Source organism: Pelodiscus sinensis, chromosome 2, assembly GCF_049634645.1.
Source record: "Pelodiscus sinensis isolate JC-2024 chromosome 2, ASM4963464v1, whole genome shotgun sequence".
Classification (NCBI taxonomy): Eukaryota; Metazoa; Chordata; order Testudines; family Trionychidae; genus Pelodiscus; species Pelodiscus sinensis.
In genome coordinates this window covers 169,414,725-169,430,392 of record NC_134712.1, presented here as the reverse complement: position 1 = coordinate 169,430,392, position 15,668 = coordinate 169,414,725, and the positions used below count along the sequence as shown (strand labels likewise).

The 15,668-nt window shown below is 43.9% G+C and overlaps 1 protein-coding gene across 1 annotated transcript in view; it reads left to right on the top strand.

Annotated features, from left to right (window-relative positions):
* EEPD1 (endonuclease/exonuclease/phosphatase family domain containing 1) overlaps nt 1-10,691 on the top strand; it is an 83,392-nt gene extending 72,701 nt beyond the window's left edge. The window contains exons 4-7 of the mRNA XM_006124057.4: nt 1,660-1,794; nt 3,269-3,401; nt 9,650-9,844; nt 10,070-10,691. Of these exons, the coding sequence (XP_006124119.2) occupies nt 1,660-1,794; nt 3,269-3,401; nt 9,650-9,844; nt 10,070-10,269 (663 nt within the window). The 3' untranslated portion in view covers nt 10,270-10,691. The remainder of the gene's footprint in view (nt 1-1,659; nt 1,795-3,268; nt 3,402-9,649; nt 9,845-10,069) is intronic.
* The last annotated feature ends 4,977 nt before the right edge of the window (nt 10,692-15,668 follow it).

Here is a 15,668-nt window from a genome sequence, read left to right as displayed (position 1 = left end):
CTCACTTGTATGCAGCTCCTGACTGAGTTTTCTGTGGGTCAGTGGCCCCTGACTCCAAAAATGTTCCCCATTCCTGTATGAGACCAATTGAATACACAATATAAAAGTGGTACAAAGTTCCCTGTTCCTCTTCCAAAAAATGATACCGTCTTTTGGTATTCCTTGGCCAAATCCAAAAGTCCTTTTCTCTGTTTTTACTTGTGTCAACTCTCTCTGAAGTCAATGGGAGTTTTAGCTGAGTGAGGACTGCTTGATTAATAACTATTAAGAAGCCTGTTTCACAGGTGCAGAGAAGTTAAATGACCTATGCAAATCACAGAGGGAGTCTGTGGCCAAACAAGGAATAGAAATTGGGTCCTCTGATTTCAACTGATGAGCTTTATCAAGAAGAAAAACTGACTCTGCTATTGAACCACTAACTATGCCACTTTTTAGCTTGTAAGTGGCTCAGGAGCACAGTTCTATTTGAAGATTCTGTATACATAGTACAGTAACAAAGAGCAGCCCTTTCGTTGACTGAGCTGTCTTCCATTGTGTGTGGTTTCTCAGCCCCTCCAAAAATTGATTTCTGGCTGTCAGTGTAATGAGGCAGTCTGAAGCCAGAGAATGGAGAGAAAAGAGGAGAGCTGTTTTTTCTCCCTCCGCTTACTTATAGCTATGGAACAATAGTCAGATGAAATAATTATGGTACTATTTTAAAGCTTTAAGAAGTCTTTGAGCAAGCAAAAAAAAAATTAACTGACCTTAATGTCTTTGTACAAACCCTGAGAAAATACTGCACAGTGGATGCTGCTTTTTTACTGCAGTAGGGAATGGAAAGCCATTTCTGGGGCTGGCTTTAGCTATGCTTTATTTGGAGGGAGGTGTTCAAAAAAGGTCAGGAAGAGAGAGGGCTGTGTGTGTGTGTGTGAGAGAGAGAGAGAGAGACACGCACACATTCAGAGACATGGGTGATCCCAGCAAGAGCTCCTGGAGGCACTATGTCTAAATCAGAGATATCTCCAAGAATACCAAAGGAACCTGTACTACAGTCTTTGAAAGGATGCATCTTACACTGCACCAGCTCATGCCACATGCAGCAATATTACCAGTGGAATAGTTGAGGTGGCTTATTAGATCCAGAGACTGACTCATTTTAATCGTGCTGTAAGTTACATGAGCTTCAGTTAGCCAGAAGACAGGTATAAGTATCTGTAAGTAGTGCAAAGCGGTGCAAATTCAGTCCTTGATGTAAATAAATTTTGTTAAGGTCAGTGGAAGTTGTGGCTAAAGTGCTTTGCCGCATTTGGGCTGAATTTGGCCATGGAGTATTCTTTCTAGGGGGTTATGGGAGTAAATTCTCTCACATTCTGCTATGTGTAGCTTTGCTCTTCTCCCTTCTCCCCAGCGCATGTGGTCAGGTAAACTTATTCTGCACCTTCACTTGATGCTAAATCAGCACACGTTGCCCTGCACTGCTGCGTGTCGCATGTTTTCTGACCAGCTCACATAGCCATTGTTGATACTACTAAATTTGGACCATAGAGACTGGTGGAATTGATGGGCTCTGGGCTCGGTTGGGCTGAATGCAGCCCTGGGTACGTGTCATGGAATGGTCACAACAATGGTGTCATCATATTTCATGCTTTTGTTAACAGCTTTTTTCCTTTTTAATTGTAGGGGGTTGAATATTCTGGCTTCCTCTGGGACACGACAGCTGGCATCGAGCTGAGGGATGCCTCCTTACAGGAGAACACGCACACTAACGGCAATGGGAAGCACGCCTATCCTCACCCTCACCTTGCACGTTTCAAGGTAGCGGCATCATGTTGTGGTTGCCTTTTCAATTATGCTTCTGTAAAAACCTTTTAGGTAGAAAATCCAAAGAAGCAACACGTCATTTCTAGTGACTAACAGTTGCCTGCCCTTTGATGGAGGCCACTACTTTGGCCTGTTGCATCATAAGCAAAGCCTTTTGGCTATCCTATCTCTCTATAAGCATTAGCAGACCGTATCCCCCTCTATTGAAGAGGTGAGAGTGAAGGCCCATCAGCCTGATTCTCATGGATGGGGGTTAGCAATAACCAGCAGGAACTAAGCTGTATGGATGGTGGTGTTTAATAGGGCATGCTGACTCTCTGCTATGCGCCATCTTTTTATCAACCCCAGGGGAAGTACCTCCACCCCCCCACTTCACTGGCTATGCATGGTAGGAGGGGTGCGTATGGAGGGGGGTGGCATTCTGTCTGTGGAGTTTCCCCCTTTTAAACTCCATGGGAAATGTTAATCTAAGTCAATGCTAATTTTGTTCCACCCCACCAAATGAACCCCCTTGAGGGGGGGGCAGGTGTCCAATAGAAACAACCACTGGAGCATGTCAGTATGTCGTAAACTCCGGCAGGAGGATGGGAAGCAGTGCAGAAGCACAGAGGCTCCAGTTGTAGTGAGATCTGTAGGCAGATCTCCCTGATGCCTGCAGACTGAGAAGAGGGGAGTCAGGCTTTCGAATCTTCCCTTGATGGAGAAATGTAAAGAGAAATGTAAAGTCAATCCCACCAGTGGGAGACCTCACAATGTTTCCAAGTTCTTTCACTGGGACAGCCCATTCAGGAGTATCCACTCATTCTAGAAGGGTGGTCTGTCCGGTGGGGCTCGTGCCTGTGTGCTTGGATGTCTGTGAAAGTCTGAGACCAAGTGGCAGCTTGAGGCACCAGCCTTCACATAAAATAAGTTGGCGAACAGAGGGATCATGGTTTGTGACTGTGATGACTTTGATAGCATTCTGAAATGATTTCTAGTGTGTACAGAAAAGGTCAAAAATCTACCTGGAAAAATTGGGGATACTCCTGCTTGCTTTTTTTACACACATCAGATGAGGATCTAAGTATGCGTACACTGGACAGAGACCCCAATGAACAGTTTTCATCAAGGAGTTGTGTTCCATGTTTAGTCTCTGGTCACACTATGGAATAATTAATCTGTGTAATAACTGTGAACAAAGTTAGCATTATTTATATTTTCAGTTGTAACATGATTTTTATTGGTACAGAAGCTTATTGATTATGAAAAACTGTTTCTCCAGACCTGAAATGATACAACTGTATTGCAGCTAGAACTGCAGAATGTCTGCCCAGTGTTTTTAAAAGAAATAAAAATACCCTCATCTATAGGACCAGTCCCAAATGCTAAAAAAAAAAAAAGTGTGCTTGGAGTAAATGACAGAATTAAAAGCTTACGCTTCTGTGACCATCCTGATCCTTTCTTTGTTACATTGTTTGCTCCTGTTTAGGTTGGAATGAATGATCTAACACTGGTTAACCTTCATCTGGCCCTGTTACCCTCAGCAGGAGAGAATCCAGGGAAGAATCACGATAGCCACAAATTAGCAACCTTTGCACAAACTCTGCAGGAAACCCTGAAAGGTATGATGTTATTTTTATCCAAGGACATGCACACACTCAGCTCATGTAATTAGAATGAACTACAGTTAATCTCAAACTAAAATCTACATGGCCCCACATTGATTTTATATTCTCACCAGTCCCTTTCCATTTAAAAGTTTGAAGTTATGTCCAGCCCATTTTGTTTCTCAGCATTTCTTTTTCTGTTTCCCCTCTACCCCGATTTTTAGGGCATAACATGAGTCCAGATTGACTTTGTGCTGGCTTGCCATTGCTTTATATTGAATTATTCCCAGTCATAAACCAGTGTAATTAATGGGATACTCACAGGCTTAAAGCTAAACACATGCTAAAATGCTTTATTAAAATGGGACTTATATGAGATCAGAATCAGGACTAGTGAATTTTTAGACAGAAATTGATTTTATACCTTTACTTCATAGTATTTTTGTAACTACTCTGAGAAAAAACAGTTCATCCCAAACCTTTTGATGCCTATTTTAAAAAATAAGCCCAATTCTACTTTGTTATACATTTTTGTAAATTCAGAGTAATTCCACTGACTTCACAGGACTTATTCTGGATTTACACCATGTAAATCAGAGTAGATTTTGGCACTGAAAGTGTAATTTATTAGAGAGACATTTGACTCTGTCCCACTTCTGAAACCTACTTCCTGCTTGGGTACTCGTAAACAATTTCTTGCGGGGCTAAGCAGTGATTTTCCAGTTCTTATTGTTAGGTCTCTTTATAGGGATAGGAAAAGTGAACATGTTGTTTGCTATTTAACAAAGGCCAAGCAGTTATAAGGTTATGTGTGTGATGATTTTCAACTTGACCCAGTTTTACCAGGTCAGTCACTTGAAAAGTTAAGAATCAATACCAATCTCCTCTTTCAGGAGAGGCTTAGACACTCTTGTTTTCCTTTGAGCTGCAAAAGGTCAGTCAAGGCTGTTTTTAAGTCATACTGTGTTAAGTATTTTTTCACATGTCTTGCAATTTGAAAGGATTCTTAAAAAGAAATGGATTGTTTATGTAACCCATATGGGCCAAATTCAGACCTGGCATAATGAGATGCAGCTTTATTAAAGCAAGTGGATTTGCACCCACTTTCTTTGGGTCTGAATTTAGTTCTGCTTCTTTAGTTTCATTTTAGTTCTGTTTTCACTTATTTTTACCATGACTTAATATAAGAATGGTCATGCTTTGTCAGATTAGGGATGTAAATGGTTAACTGGCAGCCCAGCTGGGCCTGCTGCTGTTATGGGGCCGTTCCAGCCTGTCCAGGCTCATTGCACCATGGATCTCAGTTAAGCAATTAACCAGATAAACGTAGCATAGTGTAACGTTTAGCCAGTTAACTGATTCAATGGGATTTTACATCCCTGTGTCAGACCAGTAGTCCTTCTGGTTTGGAGCATTACAGAGGCATGGTATGGTTGTGTTATGTTAAGTTTTTCACCAAAAATAGGAATTTACACCCTGTCTTGAATGAAGGATTACCATGTTGTCACATAAAAAGCCATATGTGGGCTTGCAGAGGTTACATTTATATTCCTCTAGGCCAGCCATGAGCCCTGCTGATGAAAAGACCTGTTCTTTATCAGACAGCCTTCATCAGCTGCAACTGCCTATGCTTGCTAGCTAAGAGCTGAGTATGGGATAAATAACATGACCTCGGTTCTCAGCCCCGTGGGAACATTGAGAGTGGCATTGGGCCAGCTCGTGGACACTCAGTAAACAGCTAGGCTGTGTCTAGACTGGCAAGTTTTTCCGGAAAATCAGCCGCTTTTCCGGAAAAACTTGCCAGCTGTCTACACTGGCCGCTTGAATTTCCGGAAAAGCACTGACGATCTCATTTAAGATCGTCAGTGATTTTCCGGAAATACTATGCTGCTCCCATTCGGGCAAAAGTCTTTTTCCAAAATACTTTTGCGCAAAAGGGCCAGTGTAGACAGCACAGTACTGTTTTCCGCAAAAAAAAGCCGTGATCGCAAAAATGGCGATCGGGGCTGTTTTGTGGAAAAGTGCGTCTAGATTGGCCACGGACGCTTTTCCGTAAAAAGTGCTTTTCCGGAAAAGCATTTCCGGAAAATCATGCCAGTCTAGACATAGCCCTAAAGTATAAGATCATTGGGAGTCCCGTGTCCAGTGAGTCTCACCAGGGACCTAGACCTCAGAGGGTGCCCTGGATCTCCCCAGCTGGAGCTACCTCCACTGCGGCCTCGTGCGAGGTGACAGGAACGGGACTCCCTGCAGACTGAAGGGGCATAAGCATTTCCATGTGCCTGTTGCTCACTTTTATGCTATGCTTATTGGCGTATTACTTTGCAGTAGCTATGTAACCATGTGGCAGTATTAAGCCGGTAATAGTAGTAATGTAGTGAGATTAATAAAAGCAACTATCCCTAAACAACTCTGTCTTGAAAGGAATCCATAATCTTGTTGGGCCCTGGCCTTGTGAGTTGACACATGTACCTTCTCAAAACATATAACACACAGGTCCTCATTCAAGATGGAATTTAAGTACATGCACAACTTTGAGCTTAAACTGGGCTGAATTCAGTGCCACTGAAGTCAATGAGATGAATCATGTACTTAAAGTTATGCATGTGCTCCGTTTCCTTCCTTAATCAGGATGCATGTGGATAGCAAAGACTTAATTTCTCAGGGATACTTAAGTCTATCATTTAGTTTGAGTTAAAATGAATTCAGGTGTGACTTTCAGGAAAACTCTGCTTTCAGACTACTTTTGTGAACAAACAATAGGTCTGTTATCTTGCATATGTGTGAAGTGGTACCTGTACATTGGAGGAAACTAGTTATTAAGCATTGTTTCCTCCTGGAGCACCGTTGGTCCCCAGGAGCAATAGTGTCTGCTTTTCCTCCCTGGTCAATGGCCCAGTGGTGTTAGGCCAGTGAGCCGTGGGTTCTTTGTGCTCTTCCCTCCAGGAGCAATTGAGAGGGTGTGTTTCCCTCAGCTTGTGGGAGATGATGCTGTGCAGCCAACTCCTTTTCTACTCTTAAACACTGTGCATATCTGGGTTCAAAGCACAAGGCTGGATGGTCCCAGCCATATACAAGCAGTTGGTTGTCCTAGTATGTCGGTCAGGCTCTTGACCCAATAACTGCTCTTCCCACTTGTGGGCCAACTCCCCACAGGCTGTCCATGTATCAGCCCACTGTAGACAGGTCTTTGAGGTTCTGGGAAGGTCTTCCTTTCTGGAGCCTCCTCATAAATACCCTGCTCAGTGTCATGCCATACTCAGGATCAGGCCATTATTTCCTTTGAGAGGAGGTCAGGTCTTACCCTTGCACACGGTGGAGATTCTATTTCACGGTGGAATGAGGAGTAACGGTAGTTCGGAATAGGAAGCCTAGTATGAACTACCTAGTCCGTGCCGCGTGTAGCCGCGGGCACGGAGTCCGAACTAGTGGACATTTAAAAATGGCGGCGCCCGGCAACATGCAAATGAAGCCCGGAAAATTCAAATCCCGGGCTTCATTTGCAACTCTGGTTGACTACATTACCACCCTAGTGCGAACTAGGGTGGTAGTGTAGACATACCCTAAAAGAGGAAGGATGAGCTAGTAACTAGAGGTAATTCGCATATTTTCCCACCTGTTTCACTACAACATTGTAAGACCATGACCCAGAGTGATCTGATTCATTTCATTGCTCTTACCAAGACTGGGATCTTTATTGGTTACGGGACGAACTTGCAGTACTGATTCATGACATCGTGTGCGTCTTAGTTTATAGAAGATGGTACCTTCAAGCATTTGTTTATAAGCAATTAAAATGGTGTTTTCTATTTGTAGTACTGAGTTAGAAGCATGAAAGTAAATGGATTACTTCTAGAGTAATTCTGACCTTATTCGTCAGGCAAGCATTGATTTTCTTCATAATTCTAATGGAGCTGAAAATAGCAGAGGAGCTACTAAATATTTGTGTTGTTTGTCATCATCTTAGATAGAAAATAATAGTGGTTTCTCTGTTTCATTATTTTTAATCAGGTAATAGTTGATCCTACTACCCACTATTTCTTGCATAGGAGCTTGGTTTTTCCTTTCTAAATGATAAGCAAAAAGATGACTGCAGGGTAGTTGTAGCCATGGGCAGTCCCAGGGTATTAGAGAGACAAGGTGAGTGAGGTAATACCTTTTATTGGACCAGTTTCTGTTGGTGACAGAGCTTGTCAAATGCTTCTCTCTCTCTCTCCAACAGAAAAAGGGTCCAATAAGCAAAATGATAGGAGGGAAGAGATGAACAGGGTTTGTTGTTTAACTTAAGCTCCCCCTGCTGGCTGACTGCCTCTACAGCAGCAGAGTGGAATTACAGCTAGTGGAGAGTTCGGCATACTGGTTAGAGCTGGATCTAGAGTGGGCAGAGTTCAGGAAACAAGCTAAAGTCGATACTGGAGGGACTGAAGCCAAATCCAGAAGCAGAGGGTCAATCAGCTCAATAAGTCAGAGACAGAGCATGAGTTTGAAGCCAGAGGAAGAGGTGGGGCTGGAAGAAGGACAAGCACAGCTGCATACATGGTGGACGTTGATCAGCTGTTGATCTGTTTGGGGAGACAGGCTTATAAGCATGGTTGCTTAACCAGCAGCCAGTCGAGCCACTCTCAGTTTCAAGGCAGTCCAGTGGACTCACCAGTTGTCTAGCAGTAAAGTTAGTCAGGGAACAAGCCAACAGCAGTGTTCCCTCAATGCTGTGCACCAGGAGAGATTCAAATATTGCCCAGCTAATTGGCAGAGTGTCCAGATCCAGCAGCATTTGTTTCTACTGGTAGTGCAAATCTGCAAATGCCCCGGTGCACATAACAAAATTTATTCCACAAATGCATGGATAATTAGAGGGAACATTGGCCAACTGCTGGTCCTAGATGGTCTGGTTGATGACAATAAATGTAGGATGATGCATCAAAAGCAGATATTTGAAATAAATGTTCTTCAGAGGGGAAAATTTGAAAAAAATACTGAGGTATTTATAATCCATATGATATTCTCTAGTAGACTTTCTGAGGTTAAACTTTAGGCTATTTTAGCATACTAGCATCCTTTTTTAGCAGTTTCCTCATAGTCATTTATCAAGTCATAATGCAGTGACTTCTTTGGATGGGTACCAGCATCACCACAACCCATGAAGTGGTTTGTGTCAGGCACCAGCAACCTAACATGGGACAAAAGAGACACAAATACCTAGAGTCTCATTCTTCTCTCACATTAGCATACATCAAGGATATTTTCATTGAGAGTCTTAGAGCTACACTGGTGTCAAAGCAGCAGGATATTTCAGCAATGGGGATGAGGTTTAAATTTATTTTATTATATTTTTAAATCTAGACAATTTTCCACATAAATCTCACCTTAAGTATAAGGAACCTAAAGAAGTTGCACGCATAACATCCTTAGTTCCTTTCAAAATCTCAACCATAGACAAACTCTGAGGCATCTCAAAGTTCCATAAAATCCGTTTAGTTACTTAAACAAATAAATACAAGTTTCATCTCTTCAATAGATTTACAGAGTCCTCAATTTGTTAATTACAAGGGGGTATGACTGCTGCTTCTGCTACCAGTACTGGTTGTTTTTTGAAATTTCTTAAATCTACAATTTTAGAATCAGTGTCCTGCAGTCTCAGTCTCAGTCTCTCTCTCTCTCTCTCTCTCTTTTTTTTTTCCTGGCTCTGATCCATTCTCGAAGAAGACACACCTCCTTCTTAATATTTTCGCAAAAAATATCTCAGCTGCAAAACTGTAAAAAGACAGCATCAGGGCTTATTTGGCCCAAAATGTAGGTCTTATTTAAAATAAAAGCAAACAAAATCTTCACACTTTTTACAACACCTAAGATTCCTAAAACCTACAAGATCAGACTTGCCAACACTTGGTGGTAGGGTCAGTCTGCCATTGTATACAAATAGACACAGTTGGGGGTGGAGGGAAGGGATCATTCCCCAGACATTTGTGATGAGGGAAATTCAAAAAGGAAACAAGCAGCATAAATTGTGCAGTGTACATTGGATTTCCAGATGCTTTTTATGGATTATAACAACACAAGTGGCTTTTAATAAGATAGATAAGCTAATATGTTTGTTCACAAGAGAAGATTTTTAATCATATCATGACACATTAAAGAAACAAATGGCTCAATACAAAGTAAATTCAGCATCACTACTCAATGGTTGTATTTCTTTTCATCCCAGATTTAATCATGGATTTTTCTCCCTCCTTTCTTTTCTTGTCTTTTTAACATTTTTCTAGGAGAAAAAGATGTGATCATCTTAGGTGATTTTAACCAAGCCCCAGACAGCAGTGACCACGATCTTTTGAGAAAGGAAAAATTCCATCACCTAGTCCCTGCAAATACATTTACAAACATCAGCACAAAGAATCCACAGGGATCTAAGTCGCTGGATAACATCTGGATCAGTCGAACCTTGAAAAAGGTTTTCACAGGTAAAACATCTCTACCACAAGAAACAAAGAAAACAGAGTCTTTATAAAATCCCTTCTAGGCTGGCATCTTGATTTACTCCTTGAGCAGTCCCATTGATGTCAGTTGGCTGAGAATCCTCATGTACATAAGTGTTTGCAGAACAGGGTCCTTGGTCATATAGATTAAGCCTCTGTCTTGCTCTTTTTCCATATTAAGCTTTTTCTTTGCAATTCTTCTTCCTGCAGGTCACTGGGCCGTTGTGAGAGAAGGCCTTACAAATCCATGGATCCCGGATAACTGGTCCTGGGGAGGTGTGGCTTCAGACCATTGCCCTGTATTAGCTGAATTTTACATGGAAAAGGACTGGAACAGAAAAGAGGTGACCCGAAATGGAAATGGAGTGACTGTAGAATGCAGAGATTCAAACATTAAACATGAACGATGATGAACTAGGGCGTGGCATGGGGCAGTCAGAAGATCCCATTGCTTGAGGCTTAACTATGAATCAGAACTGCCTTTCCCCCCCTCATTTAGAAAGCATTAGCCTCTGCTTTTGATGATGTCTCTCTCCTACCCCTGATGCTCTTCATGGATGTTTTAGAGTATCTCATTGCAGCTGAGCAATTTGTAACTCGTTACCGACACAATGGATGCATCCATGCCTGGAGAGTTGGATGAGAATCATACAGAAAATGAAATGCACTTTTACTACTGCACATTATCTCTGTTAAAACCCAACAGAACAGGGTTGTTGGTTTGTTTGTTTTTTGTTTTGTTTTGTTTTCTTGTTTTTTTTTTCAGTTAATGTTTTTAATTGATTCCTTGTAAAGTGAAGCAATAACAGAGACCATAAAGAGAGAAAAGAGACATGCCTTGGGAACTGTCAGTGATTTGTCAAGTATAGTTTTAACACTTGCAAGAACTGCCATGACACTTCTTTCTGACCAATACATGATCTGAGCTGAGGATTACATAGAGCTAGTTTTATTCCTTTGAGCTCAGAGAGACAAATGTATCCCCCAGTTCTCCCTTTGCTCTTGAGGGTGGAAAGTCATTTACTCCCCCAGTGTGCACCCAGCCAGCTACTTATCCTGGCAGTGACAATCTAGTACCCATGAGTTAGCATTTTTAACAAAGGGCTGTCTGTACAGTGCGGTAGTGCACATCACTGGGTGTGAAGTCTAATGCTAACCAACATCACCAACCAAGACTAAGTTCATGTGCATGAGTGAACTTTTAGTGTGCACCAGCAGGGATTAATGGAATATGACACTTTAGTGCACATAGAATTCACAGCCCACTGATATGCTTTACTGCACTAGATAGGCAAGTCCTCCCTTACACGTTCCTGAGAGGGACTACACTCCTAGAGTCATATAGTTTAAGGCCAAAAGAAATAAACTCCTTTAGTCTGACCCCCTGTATATAACATGCCACCAGCACCCACACGCTAAACCCAACAACTGAAATTAGACCTAAGTATCACAGTCCACTTTAGACTGGACTGTTATGAGCCACAGGCAGAGAATACGAGGGACTGAGATGCACTAGTATACAAGGCCAACACTGTGGCAGGGAAATGATTAAATGAAGTATACTCGGATCATCCTGTCATGCAATTTTCACCCACCCACTGCAGAGGAAAGCAGAAACCCAGAGTCACTGCCAGTCTTGACTTGGGGAAAAATTCCTTTGTGACCCCCACATACAACAATTACCTGAGCCTGTGAGCAAGAATATACCAGCCAAACACCTAAGAGACAGAATGTTCAGAGCCATCTCAGAGCTCTGGGCTCACCCACCTATTGTCCAACCTCCAGCCATGGCTTCAGAGGAAGGACAACAACAAAACTGGAATACATCGGGAAGTTGGGTGAATTCTGATGTCTGTAGATGCTGGCTGCAACCATGAAGCATAAGCCTTGAAGAGCATAAGAAAGAAACCAGAAATGAGTTCCTGACCTGCTGTCCATCACAAGCAACCCCATCATACAGTCACACTCATAAATTTGACCAGCTTCCTCAAATTGAGTTATGATGTTTTCCCCCACAACTCCTATTGAGAGGTTGTTCCAGAGCTTCTCCTCTCTGATGGTTAGAAATTTTGTTCTATTTTCCAGCCTGGACTTGTTCATGGCCGGTTGATATCCATTTCTTCTTGTGCCGACATTGTCCTTTAGCTGAAATTGATGTTCACCTGCTCCGGTATTTACCACCCTGATGTATTTACAGAGAACAATCATAGTCCTCTCAGCCTTCATTTGGCTTGACTAAGCAGGTCAAGCTCTTCTGGTATGATAGGCCCACCATTCTCTGGATTGTTCCTGTAGTTCTTCTCTCCACCTTTCCATTCTGAACTCCTCTTCCTTGAATAATATATCTGTGAGATGTGTGGGGCAGCGTAGGGTAAGTTTATTTCCCATGCCATGCCTGTCCTGTGGCAAAGGGACTTCAGTCAACAGGCTGCAGCCAAACCCTACATTTGCACACATGGAAAATTCTAAAGTAAGTTTTGAAATGCAGGAGACACAAAGCCAGTGAGGACATGAAAAAGCCAGTAAGCATTTACCAAAGGAATGTGTTGAATTTGGAAGGAGACATAGCCCTGCCAAACAGCTTGCAAAGGTGCACTCTGTTCCAGCCGCCCACAGACCCAACACAGTACAAGGTTTGTAACATTGCGCTATGGAGAAAAAACAAACAGCTTTATGTACAAGAGGGTTATTATCAGTAAGTGCATAAAAGCAAAATACATCCGTCATCCTCACACCACTTCCATTGTGCTGGCTTTTGGAAATAATGCCTAAACTCAAATAGTAGTAACCAAGTGATATCACCCATACTACACATTGTTGTTTTGTGGGAACAAGTATTATGAACAGATTTTATTTAAAAAAATGAGAACTGGAATAAAATAAACCTATTTGGACCTGATTCCGAACTGATCCTGCTATAAATCGTGGGCTAAGTCCACCGAAAACTATGAGACATGTGCCAGGGCAAGTAAAGCCATAACAAGCCCTTTGTCTAAAAAGAACTTGCAACACACTGGGCAGGTTCTGAGAAGAAATGTGTTTTTCTCCCTTCCTTTCCAGTTTTAGCTAATGGATACAACTCAACTACACCCAAATCAATTATACTAATGGTTTAAGGTTTTCTGAGTAAACCATACTAAGAAAAATGAACGTTGAATAGCAAATAGAAGATTCCTTCATAAAGTATTCTGAATGTTTGTAACAGACTCTTCCTCCATTCCCTTTTAAGTTAAGGGGAAAATGTATTGTTAAACATGAAACATTGGGTAAGTCTTTCCTAAATGTTTCACAGAGCAAAAGAGTTAGTACATAGTTTGCACTTGTATCACAACTTCCATCCATTGATACCCTGGTTCTGGAAACCCTGTGCATAAATGTGTGCAGGATTGGGGTTATAGATCTCAAAGGATTTTACAAGGTACGTTCTTGAGTTCCTATTTTCACACAGAGAAACTGAGACTGCCCACAGTCATAAAAGTGAGTGACCAGCAGAGCTTGGAATAGCCTCCAGTTTGGCTGCATGGATTTGATTCTGCCATCCTTACTCATGGTGAGTGGTACCTAATCCCTCAAGTAATCCCACTGAATGAACTGATCACTTGCAGAGCCAGGTATTCCGCAACATGAGAAAGGGGGTCATATTCAGACATATATGAACAAGCTATCCCTAGGGGGAGGGACAGCTCAGTGGTTCGAGCATTGGCCTGCTAAACCCCCGGTTGTGAGTTATATCTTTGAGGGGGCCATTTAGGAATCTGGGGCAAATCTGTCAGGGATGGTACTTGGTCCTGCTGTGAGGGCAGGGGACTGGACTTGATGACCTCTCAAGGTCCCTTCCAGGTCTATGAGATAGGTATATCTCCATATATAAAAGATTAATACAGTGTTTCCTGCTTTAGTCCTCAATGTTTTCTTCCTGTAAAATATCTGGGGACTGAATTTACCTTTTAGCTAATGAAATAAAAGGTTTAGTAGGTCAGCTCCTCAGTTGGTATGAATTGATGAAGTGACACTTAAGTCAGTTGACCTTCATTTATACCAGCTTGAGGCTCTGGCCTAGTCTGTTGACAGCAGCCTTTAAGCTGTGGCGGGTGGGTGCAATTAAAAAGTGTCTATCTGCACTGGGGGAGGAGGCAGGATCTCAAGTGTTGCATGCGCAGCGATTACTAGCGGGAGGTAAATGGGGCGGAGCTGAAGGCTGCAGACCAGTGAGGTTCCACTGAAGAAAGGCAGGAAACTCTATGTAGAGTAGCTGTCAAGCAGAAAGAGGAGCTGTCTTGGAGCAAGGGAAGAGTCTGTAGGGCGAAGGTAACAGCTCGGATGCTTTTGATTCCTGTACAGAGAGTGAATTTCATCTTTGTGAAGGGGTGAATGTTAGGCATAGGCTGCTATTATATCCCACTGGGACTTCAAATAGTGCACAGGCCTCTTGTTGGTCTTCTGCACTAGGAATCGTAGCAGCCGTTAAGGGGGGTTTGCTTAGTTTGTTGTAGAACAGGGGTGGGGAACCTTTTTTGGGGCTGGGGGCCTCTGACCCACAGAAAAATCAGTTGGGGGCCACACACAAGTGAGAAGCAAAAAAACCCACTAACCCTCACATGACCCCCCGACGGAGGAAGGATAAAGACAATCCCCATATTCCCTTTGCACACCAGAGCCTGGGGGCCCCAGCTTAGTAGATTTTGTGTGCTCCAGCCCCACAGTGGAGCAGCAGCGGGCCTGGCGTACCAGTACAGGCTTCCCAGTGCTGGGGGGGAGGGGAGTAGGGTGGCTGAGCCTCAGGGGCAAGATTCAGACACCCCGCGGGCTGCATCGTCCCCTGGGCCTGAGGTTCCACATCAGTGTTCCCTCTAAGTTGTGGTGCAGCAGAGCTTCACAGGTGATTAATCAGCCCCACCCAGTCAGAGGCTCAGGGTTCCTAGAGCTGACTGACTGGGTGGGGCTGATTAGTCACCTGTGAAGCTCTGCTGCCACACAGCTTAGAGCAGTGGTCCCCAACGTGGTGCCCGTGGGCGCCATGGCGCCCGCCAGGCCATTTCTGTGCGCCCGCCAAGTGATCAGGGCCGGCCCCACCCCCGGGCACGCAGCACATGGGCAACCCCGTCCCTGGGCATGCGGAGCATGGGCTGTGCTGGCCCCGGAAGCGCGGCGTATGGGCGTCCCCGCCCCTGGGCACACGGCAGAGGAGCAGCGCTGGCCCCAGGCATGCAGCGCATGGGCTGTTCCAGCCCCGGGCGTGCGGCATATGGGCAGCCCCACTCCTGGGCTCACAGCTCAAGAATGGCACCAGCCCTGGGAGTGCAGCGCATGGGTGGCGCCGGCACTGGGCATGCGGTGTATGGGTGGCCACGCCCTCGGGCGTGTGCGCAGCCCCACCCCACCCCTGGGCACATGAGTGACCCCACCCATGGGTGCCCGGTGCGTGAGTGGCCCTGCCCCCGGGTGCCTGACAACCCCATAAGGTTGGGGACCACTGGCTTAGAGGGAGCACTGTTCCCCACCCCTGTATGTAGATGGTGCTTTCTGAACATGCCCTAGGGGACAGTGGGTGGCATTAATAGCTCTTGTTTGAAGCAGGGGTCTGGGGATGTTTTACTTTCCAACACTCAAATGATGCTCTCATGTAGTTAACTTCTCAATAGCCTCTTCATCATGTTAGCTCTGCTTCCAAGCCAAACCGAAGGACCAGTCCTGCAGCCAGCTGTCTACAACTCAGCCCTGTGCTCTGCCTATTGCATTCCTCTTCAGCAGCAACTAAGATCAGAGAAGCAAAACTTAGCAAGCTGTCTGTGTGCGCACACGCACATGC